The 15,068-nt window shown below is 48.7% G+C and overlaps 1 protein-coding gene across 1 annotated transcript; it reads right to left on the bottom strand.

Annotated features, from left to right (window-relative positions):
* Positions 1-5,212: 5,212 nt before the first annotated feature.
* Positions 5,213-8,587, bottom strand: LOC139049220 (uncharacterized). The gene is made up of 5 exons (XM_070524583.1): positions 8,340-8,587; positions 7,908-8,140; positions 7,712-7,819; positions 5,758-5,946; positions 5,213-5,229 (listed from the first exon to the last, which is right to left on the bottom strand). The coding sequence occupies exons 1-5, from the start codon at positions 8,585-8,587 to the stop codon at positions 5,213-5,215; spliced, it is 795 nt and encodes a 264-aa protein (XP_070380684.1).
* Between the last annotated feature and the right edge of the window lie 6,481 nt (positions 8,588-15,068).

Below are 15,068 nucleotides of genomic sequence, written 5' to 3'. Positions count from 1 at the left end.
TGCAGTGACTTGGCTATTGTTGTATATATGTAGTGTGACACAAGTGAATACGAAGTATGCATATTCATGAAACGTTACCACTTCCTCACTTTTTTGCAATGTCATTCTTACGAATGAAAGCGCTATTCTTGGGAAAAAAGTATTTCAAATGTACGGTGTAACTTCGCATGCGTTAGTAGGGCAGATCACTGGAATTAAATATTTTAACAGGTTAATGTAAGCAGGAAAGACAAGCTCGGAGAGGCAGCATCAGTGATCACGGTATCGCATCAGCTCCTGTTTCTGGTGCACTTTGAAATGCTGATGCATTGTCACCGTGTACACTACTACGAACGAAAATGTACCTGAATCATCAACATCCGATGCCAGTGGTTGAAAGCTAGCAGCAGCAGTGTCGCGGAGGGCTGCGGCGGCTTGGCGCGCTGCTGCTGACGGCTTTTCTTTTTATTACGTACCCGTGCGCTCGCGCCAAGTCCCAAATTTCTTGCAGTAGATGTGTTTTTTCGGTGTATTGCTCTTCTGTCCCAGACCTGCAAACTTTCAATGCGTTACAGTTGTATGCTTCATTGCACACATGACGACACACACACACGTGTGTATGTGTGTTATCACGTAGTAGTGACGGTGAAGAAAACAGTCGTAAAACTATGAATGCCGAAACTGATTCCTTATCGGGCGAACCTGTGCCCACAAAAACAAATTTGAAGCTAAACACTTCGACAGAATTGCCTGCCTTGTTGGGAAATTGATTAGGACTTGAGACTGACTCCAACCAAATTACTGAATTTTATTAGACCCACGTTTCGGAGCCCCTTCGGTTCCTTCAGGGGATTGTTTTCCGAGGGGGGGGGGCGGTGTGCCGCTTTTAAAGCGTCCTTTGTAAAGAAAGGAAGGGGGAGCGACCAGTGCTGGGGAGAGTGCTGGCGTGGGTGCCCTTGATGGGAGGCGGGGGAGGTTACAGGGTCGCGCCGACGTTTTTGTGTTGCTGAAACAAGCGGGAGTCTACCTGGCTGTGCGTCCTTTCTTCTTTTCGCCATGTCGCCAAGGCCATGGACATACACCGAGGGCAGGTTGCTTTTCACGCGGTTTATGTTATTCCCCGTATTCTGAATGTGCCATGACTCCAGTTGTAGTCTCCAGTAGGTACGTGGATGATTGTTTTTGCATCGTGAAGACGAGCCAAGTCGAAAACTTGCAGAAACACTTAAACTCCATAGACCCGGATATACAGTTCACATATGAGCGCGAACAGAACGGATCACTCCTATTCTTAGATGTACAAGTTACGCGGAAAGACGGCATTCTAAAATTTTCACTCTACCGAAAACCAACCCACACAGGCTGCTATCTTCATTTCCTATCCGACCATCCGGCAAACCACAAGGCGTCTGTTGTAAATTCTTTATTCAAACGAGCCGAAACTCATTCCTCATCGGAATCAGATCAAAAGAAAGAAAAGAGAATGGTTCTCAACGAACATGAGAGGAATGGCTACACAGATGGCTTCATTCGAAAAACAACCAGACAACAAAAAAGAAGCAAAATGCGGGACCATCAGCCGTTGACTTCTCCCCAACCCCAGAAGCTAGTGTCCATCCCGTACGTCAGAGGCACCAGCGAAGCGCTCAGCCGAATATTAAAAAAAAGGCCTCAAAGTGGCGCACAAACCAATAAACACTTTTAATATCCTCCTCCCGAAACCAAAAGATCGTCCACCTAAAGAAAAAGCTCAAGGCGCCGTCTACAAAATCAGTTGTGCCGACTGTCCGGCCTCGTACATCGGGGAAACCAAAAATCTAAAAGAAAGGATCAGACAACGCGAGAACGACGTCAGAACATTCAGCCGTGTTCGCAGCGCCGTCGCTGAACACTCGGAAGGCGCTGACCACAAGATTGCTTTCCAGGAAACTGAAATCCTTCAAACAGAGACGAACTGGCGAAAGAGACTACTACTGGAGTCATGGCACATTCAGAATACGGGGAATGACATAAACCGCGTGAAGGGCAACCTACCCTCGGTGTATGTCCATGGCCTTGGCGACATGACGAAAAGAAGAAAAGGACGCACAGCCAGGTAGACTCTCGCTTGTTTCACCAACACAAAAACGTCGCCGCGACCTTGTAACCGCCACCCCCCCCCCCCCGCCTCCCATCAAGGGCACCCTCGCGAGCACTCTCCCCAGCACCACGACGGCCGTCAACAACCCCCCCCCCTCCTTTTGTTTCCCCCCACCTTTCCGTCTGTGAAGTGTCTCCCCAACTCCCGTGCTCCCCATTCCTTTCTTTACAAAAGACGCTTTAAAGAACACTAAAGTGAAAAATGATTTCTTCTGCATCAGTAAATTATCGTTCTGCAACAACAAAAAGACCACTCTTGCAAAGATAAGACGTTTGTTAAGCCAGAAAAAGCGCAAGAACGAAATACGGTTGGCGACGCCTACTTAAGTTTCCGCACCTGGGGGCTGTGACGTCTTAGATTTTGATGGCATCTTCTGGGGCCTACTAATTATGTATAGCGGTACAGTTGACTACACTGTGTCCTAAAGGAACCAAATATTAAACATGGCAAGTTTCGGGAACCTTTATTTTGCCAACGCGGCCCAAATGCGAAAAGATACTCTGGAATCCCCGACGTCACGCTGACGTACCGGCGCTGGGGTTCTGGCGTGAAATTTAAATACTGATATTTTGACCTTCATTTTCTCATCTAATAATCAAACAATTTCTTTTTAAATTACTGCCTGCAGGGTTCTCAAACAATGCTTCATTAGTCTTAACTGATTTATTGTTTCGCCTTAGTGCCCCTTTAAAAGCGGCACACTGCCACCCCCCGAAGGACAACCCCCTGAAGAAGGAGCCGAATGGGCTCCGAAACGTCGGACTAATAAAATTCAGTTATTTGGTTGGAGTCAGTCTCAAGCCCTAAACAAAAACAAATTACACTTTACACTCGAATCACAACGACAGCGGCGAACACACAGTTGGCGATTGTCGAAATCTGTTCTGAAAGTTCTAGACAATTCGCATCGCTCATACAATCAGATTACATAAGCGTCGGTGACAATACGCAACGGATGTAAGCATCGAGAACGTTCGAGAAACTACCAATAAATGCAGGCACGTCCTGCACCTAGTGATAGCGTTTAACATTTGTTAGCAGGTGAAAAGCGGTCATCGGTGAAAGATAAACGAGGACACGTGTGAATGTATAGGTAGTGCGTCCACTGTGTTTCTTTTGTCGTTTTGCAGCGAAGTCACAGTGCGTCGCTCGCGCTTCTAGGGAAAACACTTATCACAATCCAAAATGAACGCATTACTCTGCACTTTCTGGGCACGTATAGCGTGACTGCAGCGGACCGCTAGTGGTGGTCTGCTAAAACGAATAACATTCACTTAATCTGCGTCGCAAGAATGTTTAATTCTGAGAAAAATAAGCGCAGAAAGGTATGCCATGCTTACTTCTTAAGGTTTGCTTCGTCTCTTGCCTTGAAGTAGGCGAGCAGAAGATCCAGTCGCTCCCGCACTGCGCGCACACTGAAGGTTTTCGCAGGTACAACGGCGTCTCCAACATTTTTTGCAACGGCCGTCCATCTTGACATTTGTCCGAATGGGTTCATGGCGAAAACCTCCTTCAGGAGGTTCATGTCGTCGTCGTTGGTGAAGCGCACACGCATCGTGACCACAGCACCGACCATACTAGTTTGTTTTGCCGCGGGAAACGTGACATGCATCGGTTCCACATGCGGCTTTACACCAAGCGAACGAGCGAAATACACTTGGGCGCCATCTCGAGGCGGATACAGCAAACACATTTAGCAAACCCATAGAGTTGTTCTACTTACTATATGTGCAAACCCTATCGTTAAGCCTATTGCGCCGCTAATCGAGAACGTATATCGTAAACAGCGCCCATTTGTCACCTGTGCGCCATTGTCGAAGCATCATCACACAATTCTAAAGCAAACACGAGCATTAGTGGGGAATGAATGAGCCTAGCAGTGCAGGCAGACGACTCGATAGATCCGAAGCGGGCTGCTCTCACTTCGACTGGCGCGGCCATCTTGCCGTACATAACGCTCCAGTTGCGTGCGTTAGCGTTCAACGCTAAATCCTGAAAATAGACAGTTTTAGTTACACGTACGTAGAGGGTTCACGTACGCAAACGTGAAAAGCCTACGTACCTTACGTGCACGCCATCTGAAACGCTTTTAGCTACACGTACGCGACGCACGCCAAAAGGGACCCCGTAACTCCATCTATCGGTGAATGTGAACACGGCGGTATCCAATTCAATCCTTCCGCCGTGTTTCGATGCGAGCCGTCTGCGCACGCGCGGCCCGCTATCGCTTGTTCGTGATCTTGCGGAACTCCCGCGCGAAGCTGTCTACGTGCGCAAGAAACGCACGCAAAGAAATGAATCTCACGTACGTCCGTGAGACCAGCGCGCGGCCGCTACGTTTTACGCATGCGCACTGCTGACACGTAGAAGCTCTACGTACGCAAAGCCTCTACGTACGTGTAACTAAAACTGTCTAATAGCGTACGTACGTAAGAGCTCCAGCAGCGTTTACGTTTAGCGCATGCGCAGTGTGGTGCACGCAACGCTAACTCTTTGCGTTTGCTGCTTTACGCTATACTAAAACTCTCTATTATTTCGCTTCCACCTTTCCTTACGGCGTGATCGGGTGTCCAACGAAATGTGGCCTCAGGTATCGTACCAGAGCTGACGGTAGCAGAAAAGGCTCTTTTTTTTCTTTTTATGCGATATCGACAGCAGTCGCTACGCTATTGATAGCAAGGGAAGAATGGACAAATATGTGGACCAGGCTTAAAAGCAGCATTTACACGAGCCTTCCGCGCCATACGCGAATGGTTTAGACGTATTTACAGCTACTTCATGGCAGTCCCATGTTGGCTGTCGAGGCACGGCTGTAAGTCACTACAAGGTGTGATTGCTGCGATTCAGTTTGAGCAGTAATTTGTGGATTTCTAATATTTTCTGCATTCCGTTCATTAAGTTGTTTCATGCTCATCACATTCTGCAAGAATTTCACATTTTTCTGAGGTCATTATGGGCAGCATGACCCAATTTGCATGAATTGCAACAAACGATTCAGGGATACAACATATTTATTGGTTTCCATCAGAGTGAGCACTTATTAGCAGCCTTTGCACTGTGTACAGAACCACTGTTTCTGTATATCGGCGCTGGTTACTGCAGCACAACACCTGGAAAATACATATAAGCAAGCGCACCTGAACAAAAGGAGAGAAACCAATACACTATTGTAATGGTGACCAGACTCTCATAATTGCTCAGATAGTTACGTGAACATGCGAGCTGAAATGCATGTGTTTTTTTTTCATTTCACTGTAGGTGCCAGGCAATATTACATGACAAAATTTTGGCTGTACATTGTACTTGACTCTAATTGTGAAATATTTAGCAAAAAATAAACTACCATCTCTCACTGAGAAAAAGACTTCACAAAAAAAAGCATAGCTCTCCCGTGTTAGTACTTTCCAGGCAGCAGAAAACAATGACATTCATAACTGTAGTCTAACATGTCTTACCAGCGAAACCACTCCAAACAACGGTCACAGCACACCATTTTCAGCGCACCACCATCCTTTTTCTTGCACAGGCCACAGATCCAGAGCGCATTTTTCTTTTTTACGGCAACTGTCATAAAAAATTCAAAGCTCATGTTAAACACAGAAATATGAGAACGAGTAAATAGTTGTTGCAGTGCATACCTGAGGCCATGAGCAGGGACGAAGCATCAGGAGGGCAGTACTTCTTTAGCTTTGGCAGGGAAACCCTGCAGTCCAGCAGTGCACTGGGTAAGGCCTCGGGCCTAACTTCAATGTCAGCCTCGCCGAGCAGGCACGTTCCATTCAGCACACGATCACAAAGGGCTTTGTCAGTGAATCCAGCCAGTAGCACTGGAAAGACAAAGTGTAAAAACAAGTTAGGGGATGTGAAATCGCAATGAGTACTTTGTATTTACATTTTGCTTTGGCCTTTTCAGACAGAGACATGAAAGGCACAGGCCCTTCTTCATCAGCTTCTCTTGCCCGCTTTTATCGGTTTTGGAGGACTCGCTTGCGTGGGCGCCCTCGACGTTTTACCTCAGGGAGCTTCAGGTCACAGGCGCTGCTAGATGAACACGGTTGGCTCCGAACATCACTGGTGCAACTATCAGTTTGTCTGCCACACGGTAGTTCGGTTTCTTTTTGGGATACAGGCGATGCGCTAGGCAGTTGTCCGACTTCTTGAGGTACAGTTGATGTGGTAGGCAAGACGTCCAGCACAGAGGCATTATCTGCCTGCACAATTTCATCCTCATTATGAGGATGTGTGGAAGTGGCATCTCTCTTCAGCCAAGAGGCATTTACCGATTCTAAGAACGCAAGGCGTTTTGCAAAAACATCCGACTGACAGTCGGCCATGTTGTCGACAAGAGCTTTAAGCGTCCCCAATGCGTAGTTGTAGCGCTAATTTCTATTCATCTTCTCGAAGGAGGGCCCAGGGATAGATAGTATCTCTGGTGCTTCGTGATTGGCAGCTTCAGAGTTGGTTTCAGCAGTCCCAGCCGTGTACTCGATTTGGTAAGATTTGAACCAACGCTTATGAACAGCCTTCGTCAGGTCGGGTTTAATGCTAAATTTCACACAAACATATAAAAAATGCCGGCAAAGCAGCTTCACTTTCCAGTACGTAGTGCAACTGCACGCATGATTCTCAAGAGAGACCTCGTGCCATGCATCAGTGCAACTCAATGCCACTGCATAAGTTTGCTCAGATACGATTCTGATTTCTGGAGGGTCATCCTGCATCTTTGCCAGTTCCTGCTTTATTATTTTGCAGGCGTAAGGTGTTAGCACCGTGGCACATTTCTTCTCTACACCCTCATATTCTTGATGAGAATAGAACTCGCATGTTTTCAGCAGTATAGTTTTGTGGCATGCCTCTTGCTGCATGCTGCTTGACATTTTTTTAATGTTGCGCACTGTTTCATGCAGTTTTGATGATGATGCTAGGACATTCTTTAGTTTTGCATGATGTGACTCAACACGGTTGGTTGTATTATTTCCACCTGTAAACTTGCGGTCACATAAGTGTCGGACCCACATTTCAGGAATGTTGCCCCAGTTCTTTGCGAAATAGCTCACAGCTTCTTCACTTGCATACCTTTCAAATTCAGCTTTCGCATCGTTGTATCTGGCACGTGTGGGGGAAAGCAGCATTTCATTGAAACTACTCAATAAACGTTCTCGCTCATCTGATGATTTGGCAAGCTGCCCAGCTGCACTCTTGAAGGCCTTGGTGACATGGAATTGGCACAACTGAACAGCTAGTGAACTTGGAAACGTCGTTCTGATGGCATTGATTTCCGTGAAATCTTTGTCCACAACAACCACTTGTGTATCAGCAGCGGCAGGATTCATTGAACAAAAGTCTCCAAAGCTGATTGACAACGTACTGTTGCTCGAATGTAGCGAAGGCATATGCGATTACTTGGGTACTTCCGGACCCATCCTGGACAGCCATCACCTACAGGGACATGCGTAGTTTGTTGGTGCGGTAGGTTGCGTCAATGACGGAGCACCTCTGGAAAAGACTTAAATGCTTGCTGCATGTGTGGCGTTTGAATAAAGAGAATTTGCAGCTCCTTATTCTCGTCAGTGATCGACAGCGCTCTAGCACCACAAGTGGCTTGGCAGTGCTTTAGTTCTGCCACTAGTAGGCTTGCTTCATCCTCTGTGCGAGTTGCGCGCTTCAGATTGTGCAGGTCTTTGGCGATCACTGTTTTTCCTGCACATACAAAAAATTAAAACCAAGACATGTGTAGTAATGCAGTCAATACCTTCACAAACTGAGAAAAAAACTCTCAACTACTTACCACTTTGTTCTTTCACTTTCTGGACGATCATGCTTGGGGGCACATTTAGTTCCATTAAAGGCTGCACGAAGCTGAGCTCTTCAGTGGCGAGCCGCCGGCATTCAGGATATGCCTTGTAGATTTCACTGCTGACTTCATGATTGTGCTGTAAATTAAGTGCAGTGATTTCCAGTTGTTGAGTCGCACGCCTCGCCGCTAATACCAGTTTTACCGGGCAGTCCTTCTTTATAGTCCTGGTGAAAGAACAAAAGTGCCTTTTGAACTCTTTTGCTGTGCCGAGCCATCTCCGCCGACATGCTACTCTGCGTAGGGGAGGGAATGGGAGCCCCGCGCAACACGTGGCCGGGTAAAATGCCGCTGCCTAAGGGTTACGCTTGCGTGGATGCTAGGGAGAACGCAGAAACGCGGAACATAGCTCGTTGCTATACGTACCGTTGGTTAGGGCGAACTCCGGTGGCATTAGTCCTGTGTCGTCCCCCGTGCTTGCAGGTGAAAGTGGCGTTTGAAAATCGAAGCTTGCTGTCCAGTTTTACTGCCTCGCGTGACAAGTGAGCGTCCACAACATCTATCGACTTCGATGTTTTCTTGACAAATAAAGCATTTGTCTGCACTTGGAAATGCCGCAGAGCAGTGTCAAATGCATCATAGGAATCAAACCTCGCACCTGTAGCAATTTCCATGACTAACGCGCTCAAGAACGTCTGGGCAGCGCTGGTCCGCTCGTCAGCGCTCTACGCGTGTACGCGCAAAATTGGCAAGGTGCGGTCACGTGACAAACATGTTTTACTACACTTTCTAGATGGCGCCACAATTAAGGTCCGTAGTGCAGATAGCCAAGTCCGTTGTCGGCGCACTCCGTAATGTACATAGCAGTATTCGGTCAATATACCAAAATGATAGATGCTTGTAATTTACTATCAGCTGATGGCATCCGGTGGAGCGTCGTACGGCAACGACTGCTGCTTACCTGGTGCCCCAACTTTGGAAGAATGTAGAAGCCCGGAAGGAGCATATATAGAGCAAAATAAACATTCTACATTTCAGAAGACGTCTTGCGTTTTCTTTATGAAATTCCACCTGACGGATTCGGCGGAGTCTTGTAAAGGTCGTTCGCAATCCTTTTTACTAAATGATGAAACGATTCCACGCCAAGGCCACGCGGGGTTCAGCAGAAGCGAACAAAAAAATAATGCCGCGCCGAAAGCGGAGCCGGCGCGGCGTGTACCAACTGGTGTTCAAAACGCGCGCGCCCGAAATCGGAAGGACTTGTACCATCCGCTTTATGGGGGGAAGGAAACTGAGGAGAGGCCCTACCCCCTCCGCGCGCTAAGAGAAAAGTGTGGAGGAAGTGACGTAGTACGTTCCTTTTTGCTGATTGTTTATTTCTTTGCCGTAGCGGCCCCGCCTTTCGGGCCACAATGGCGGCTTTGTTTTGGTCACGGAGGAAGGAAACTCAGGAGAGGCCCTGATGTCACTCTTTGTGAAGCTAAAGTGAAGCCGGAAGTTGGCGTTGCTCGTGGCGTTGCTCCGCCTTTCGGGCCAGCTCTCCTCTCTTGTTTACATTTCTCGCGAAACCACGCCGCGCTGCGCGCAACCGGGCTGCTCGGACGCGCGCGCTCCGCAGCAATACTAAACAAAATCATATAATCGCTGTGTCTCAATGGATTACCGTTGCCGAAGTCATGTTGAAAGAAGTTCATAATGAACTTCGCACATTGGGCCGTGGGTCTAATCGGCTGCCTTTACTGGCTTTTATGAAAATAAACATGCTTCATAAGGCCAGCCAAATGAGCTATTCTCACCAACCGCGGGTACCGGCCGCTTCCCAGTTCTTGCGCGATTTTAAAAAAAGGTCACCTTTATCGCTGCCTTATACTTGGTGTTCTCTGCTTGGACTTCCTGGGGCGCTCAGACGGTCTTGCGAGCTAGACGTCTGGCCATACGAAAAAAATGTACGCATTCTCACTGCACTGCAAGAGCGCACTGGAGACACGTACGACACACCGACCCCTTTACGATCCATTTGTAGTTTATGAGCACAAACACATTCTCGTTTGAGGAATCGTCGTGCTTTATTGAACAAAGTTCGGGTGGCCGCGCATCACTGCGACAGCGCGCCGGCGAGGAGGCAGTACGTCATTTCTGACTCCGCGTTTAGATTCATCGACTGCGGCCTGAGGTGCCTTCTTACCACGGTAAGTGAAGCATCACGTTACCTAAGTTTCGCGATAGCCGGCGCACGGTGCCGAACAGTACCCGCGTAGAACCAGCCTACGTGCGACCATGGATATGGAACAGCCGTTTGATGTGTTCGCAGGCGTACGTTCTGTGGAGCCTTGCTCACTCTTGCAGCGCATCCACTAATCTTCACTTCCCTGCGCCTGTCGCGCGCACAGATAAGATACGCCTGCCGTAGGGAGGATTCGTTCCTTAAGAGGAAGCTTTAGCTCGAGTGCTCCTATCTAAATACATGTAAAAGGATAATTCGTTTTTTTCGGCAACCACTGCACGAAATTTGACGAGGTTTGTTGCATTTAAAAGAAAAACTTAAAATCTAGTGATTGTTGGTTTCGAATTTTTGAGTTAGGTCGTCAATTTTTTAATAAATATTGGCAAAAATCGAAAATTTTCAAAAAACGAAACTATGAAGTTTACAACTCTGTAACTCAACCACTAAAAATGATAATACAATTCTGTGAATTGCATCTAGTAGTACATCCAAAGCGGACAAAATTGATATGTTACACATGAATATAACAAAAATTTTAATTATAGGGAAATACAACTTTTGCAAAACCGTTGTAACCAACGTAACAAATTCATGTAAGATGCAAAATGACATTGAATTTGTCCGCTTTGAATGATCTAATGGATGCCGTTTACAGAACCGCGATATCAATTCTTTATGCAGAGCTATGAATTTGTAAACTTCGTGCTTGTATTTTTTTCAAACGGTCAAATATTTGAAAATCGGTTTATGAAAATTCAAGCCCTAAATCGAAATTCCGCTTCCAACAGTCACTAGAATTTAACTTTCTCTTTCAAATGCAACAAATTTCATCAAAATCGGCCCAGGGGTTATCTCATAAAAACGTTTTTGCGTTTTACATGTATTTGAACAGGCCGTGTCGGAGTTGGGCCCGAGCTAAAGCTTCCTCTTAAGTCAAAGCAGCGGCTTCTTTCCCATCTTCCAGGATGAAGCGTCGGCTGGCAGGCACACGGCGCCGAGGGCAGCAAAATGCACATATTCTGCGTAACGCCCTATCAGCACGTGTATTGAGGTACACAGGTGTGCACGAACCTCGAACGCGCTCTGCTTAAAAGACTTCGTGCTGTCGCAAGTAATGTGAGGAACAAGCAACAGTTAAGCAACATGTGTTTTAATATGCACAAAACAAGTTGCTGCCGAACACAAACTATGCACTCATAACTTACGTCTACGTGCCGCAAATGCTCCATATGCGCTTGCGCTGTCAAAAGCAGGAATCGCTGACCTGCAAGGCGTTCATTTCACAGATTTTGAAACGCATCGGTTTCGGCCTGCGGTGGCACGTTAGCATGATTCCGCCAAAGAGGGCAATATTTCCTGCGGATATTCCTTGGTCCGTTGCCATTGCCGTGGCGCGGTACATTGCGGACAGCGTTGCATGCGCGTTCATTTCACGAACTTTAGTTCCTCGTGTCCCACCTGGCCACAGCAAAATCCGGGAGAGCACGGACCAGCTAACGCAGCGCAACAAAACACGGAGACCAACGCAAACCTGCCCGCACGGCGCCTTTGCCACGGTACGAAACCTACGGAGCAACACGTGTGAGCGCGCAGAACCAAAACAAAGCCGCCATTGTGGCCCGAAAGGCGTGGCCGCCACGACAAAGAAACAAATAATCAGCAAAAAAGAGGAGAACCTATACGTCATTTCCTCCACACTTTTCGCCTTGCGCGAGGAGGGGGTAGGGCCTCTCGGTTTCCTTACTCCATGGTTTTGGTTCTGTGCGCTCACACGTGTTCCTCCGTAGGTTATTCATGGAACTGCTGGTTTGTTAGACGTAATTTTTTCCGCAGAATAACAGAACTCAATAAGTGACACAGGTGTTGCTTTCGTATGCTTATTTCGGTGCTTGTTTCCATATGTGTTTCTAATTGCACTTACAGTTCCTTTTTGCACATAAGCTAACCACTCAGAGCAGAAAACGCTACTTTCACCTTTCCACGCAGCCCTATTTTCTTCAGGTTATATGAAAGGTTGGTGGACATACGAGATAACAGCAATATTTGTCTTCCTTGCGGACTCCGTGCTAGCTGCCATGGAGGATACAGCCCTTCCTGTCTGTGCCTCTCTGAGCAGCCTTTCAACAACCGATAGCATTACATTAATCGAAAACCTTGCCTCGTCTAATCATGATAAATGTTGCTGCATGCTTAGCATTTCACACGTTCTTGCTATTCGCCTTTTAAAAAGCATAGAATGCCATAAACTTATGCACCTCAGCGAGGCAGCTTCAAATCACTATAAATAAATTTACACAATGGCCAGACAAAAAGTTCCCATTTCTCCACCCGAAATAAAAAAAACGGTTTCTGCTATGTATGTTATGCAAAAAGACGAATACAGTTGGACCCTTCTCTGAAATTAATTGAAATCACAATGCCAGTAAAACAAGAACACATTTTTCTTGCAGTAACGTTCAAGAAAAAGCAAACATTTCCAGCTCTCATGGCAGATAGAATGCATAACATTCTGAAAGTATTATCAAATAAGCACTGGGCTTCCTATCACCCATGTTCGCTACTCATTTACCGTTCTGTGATACGCTGCATTTTAGACAATGGTTGTATCATTTATGGTTCAGCATGGCAGTCCTACCCATTTGGCATCTCCATCCTGTGCCCAATCTCGGAGGTCGTGTTCACGCTTGCCGTGGCGGCGGTTTGCAATGCGGCGTATGAGGCGGACAGTGTGGTGTACAGTGTCGTGGTGTCAGTGCCGTCAAGGTAGACGGTGAGTGGAGAAGGCGATAGGGGGGCCATCCGCCCAGGCCGAAGGAGCAAAAGCTCCGATTTGGTCGGGGAGCAGCTCAACCCGATGGCCCGGGCGTGAGCTGCTACCGCGTCCACACCTGCCTGTAGAGTGGTCTCCATGTCGCGAAGATTGCCGGTGGTCACCCAGAGGGTGATGTCATCGGCGTAGAAAGCTTGAGACAGAGCTGGGATAGCTCGTAAAGCACGTGCCAGCGGGAAGAGGGTGATGTTGAACAGAAGAGGGGACAAGACAGAGCCTTGGGGGGTACCCTTGTTGCCAAGGGAGAAGGAAGGAGAAGCAAGTGGGCCGTATGAGATTTCGGCTGTGCGGTGGGCGAGGAACGCAGTGACGTAAGCATGGACACGGGGTCCGACATGGAGGGAGGAGAGAGCGTCCAGGATGGCGGTGTGGTGTACATTGTCGAATGCTTTAGCAAGGTCCAGCGCCAGGATAGCTCGAGTGCGTTTGTGGTGGGAGGGGTGTAGGACATCCTCGGAAAGTTGGAGCATGACATCCTGGGTGGACAGCTGGGGACGAAAACCGAACATGGAGTCGGGATAAAAGTCATGATCATTCAGATAGGTCTGGAGGGGGTCCAGGATGACATGCTCGAACAGCTTGCCAAAACAGGAGGTGAGAGAGATGGGGCGGAGGTTTTCGAGGGCAATAGGTTTGCCAGGTTTGGGGATGAATGAGACACGTGCATGGGTCCAGGAGGATGGAAGAGTGCCAGCCTGCCAATGTTCATTGAGGAGATCAGTAAGGGCTTCGAGGGAGGGGGTGTCTAGGTTGCGGAGTACCTTGTTGGTGATGCGGTCTGCCCCCGGGGCCGAGGTGGTGCGGAGTGTGAGTAGCGCTGCACGAACCTCGCCCACGGAGATGTCTGCCTCAAGGTCAGGGTTTGGGGAGCCGGAGTAGGTGGGAAGCGGAGTAGGTAGGTCGGTGCAGAGGTAGTGGTCCCGGAGGGCCGCCAGGAAGTCAGTATCAGTGAGTGGGGAGGAATGAAGGAGATGGGAGATATCCTTGCGCTGGGAAGCTTGAGTGTGTGTAAGGTCTAGCAGCACCCTGAGAAGCGACCACGTGTCGCGGAGGCCCAGGTTGCCTGCCATGCGGTCGCAGGTCTGGCCCCACTGTTTAACGAGAGAGGCGCAGTGCTCCATGTCCAACGCGAGTCGGGCCAAACGGAGACGCAGGCGGCGATTGTATTTCTGAGCCTGCCACCGGCGGTGGACAGCGTGATAGGCCTCCCAAAGGTGCAGCAGACGGCTGTCTGCCGTAGTGGAGTGTGATGCTGTAGGGAGCGTGGATGTGGCAGTGTGGACGTCCGCCAAAAGGGTCTTGGTCCAGGCAGAGAGATCGGTGATAGGAGCAGAGGAGGAAGTAGAGAGACGAGTGGAGCGAAAACGGTCCCAGTCGACTATCTGGGTGAGACGAGTAGAGGCGCGAGCAAGGGAGGGGAGTGGGAAAGTTGTACAGAGGACGCAGTGATCGCTACCGAGGAAGACCCCTGTATTAGTCCAGGTCGGATTGGCGACATTTTTGGCGAGGGTAAGGTCCGGATTGGTGTCTCGTTGAACACTAGATCCGATCCTGGTGGGGCAAGCGAAGTCATTAAGAACCGGAAGGCACTCGTTGTGGATGAAAGTCCAGAGTGAGTGGCCTTTGCGAGTGTTCTGGGGGTAGCCCCAGCTGGTATGTGGGGCATTGAAGTCGCCAAGAACGACCAGGGCATTGCGGCCAGCGCAGGAGAGCGCTCGGCGCAGGACGAGGAGGAGAGGAGCTGAAGGGGCTTTGGGAGGGCTGTACACATTGAGAACAAAGAGGCTTGTCTCAGTGCGACGGCGAGGAAGGATTTCAAGGAGGAAATGGGCACAGTCCGAAACGTCCAACTGGTGCTGCACGGCAGCAAGGTTGCGCTGCACCAGTGTGGCAACGTTTGGGCGGACCTCAGAAGAAGGATGGAAGGAGGTGTAGTCGCGCAGTTTCACGGGGGTCAGGGGTTCCTGGAGTGCTAGGACGGAGGGGAGAGTGTCGGGAGGGATGTTCTGGAGGTGGAGCTGCAGGGTGTTCCGCTTGCTGCGGAGCCCCCGACAGTTCCACTGCCACAAATTAAGGCGCGCGGGGTGTCTGGCCATGATGG

Source organism: Dermacentor albipictus, chromosome 8, assembly GCF_038994185.2.
Source record: "Dermacentor albipictus isolate Rhodes 1998 colony chromosome 8, USDA_Dalb.pri_finalv2, whole genome shotgun sequence".
Taxonomy (NCBI): Eukaryota; Metazoa; Arthropoda; class Arachnida; order Ixodida; family Ixodidae; genus Dermacentor; species Dermacentor albipictus.
This window is presented reverse-complemented; position numbering and strand designations above follow the sequence as displayed.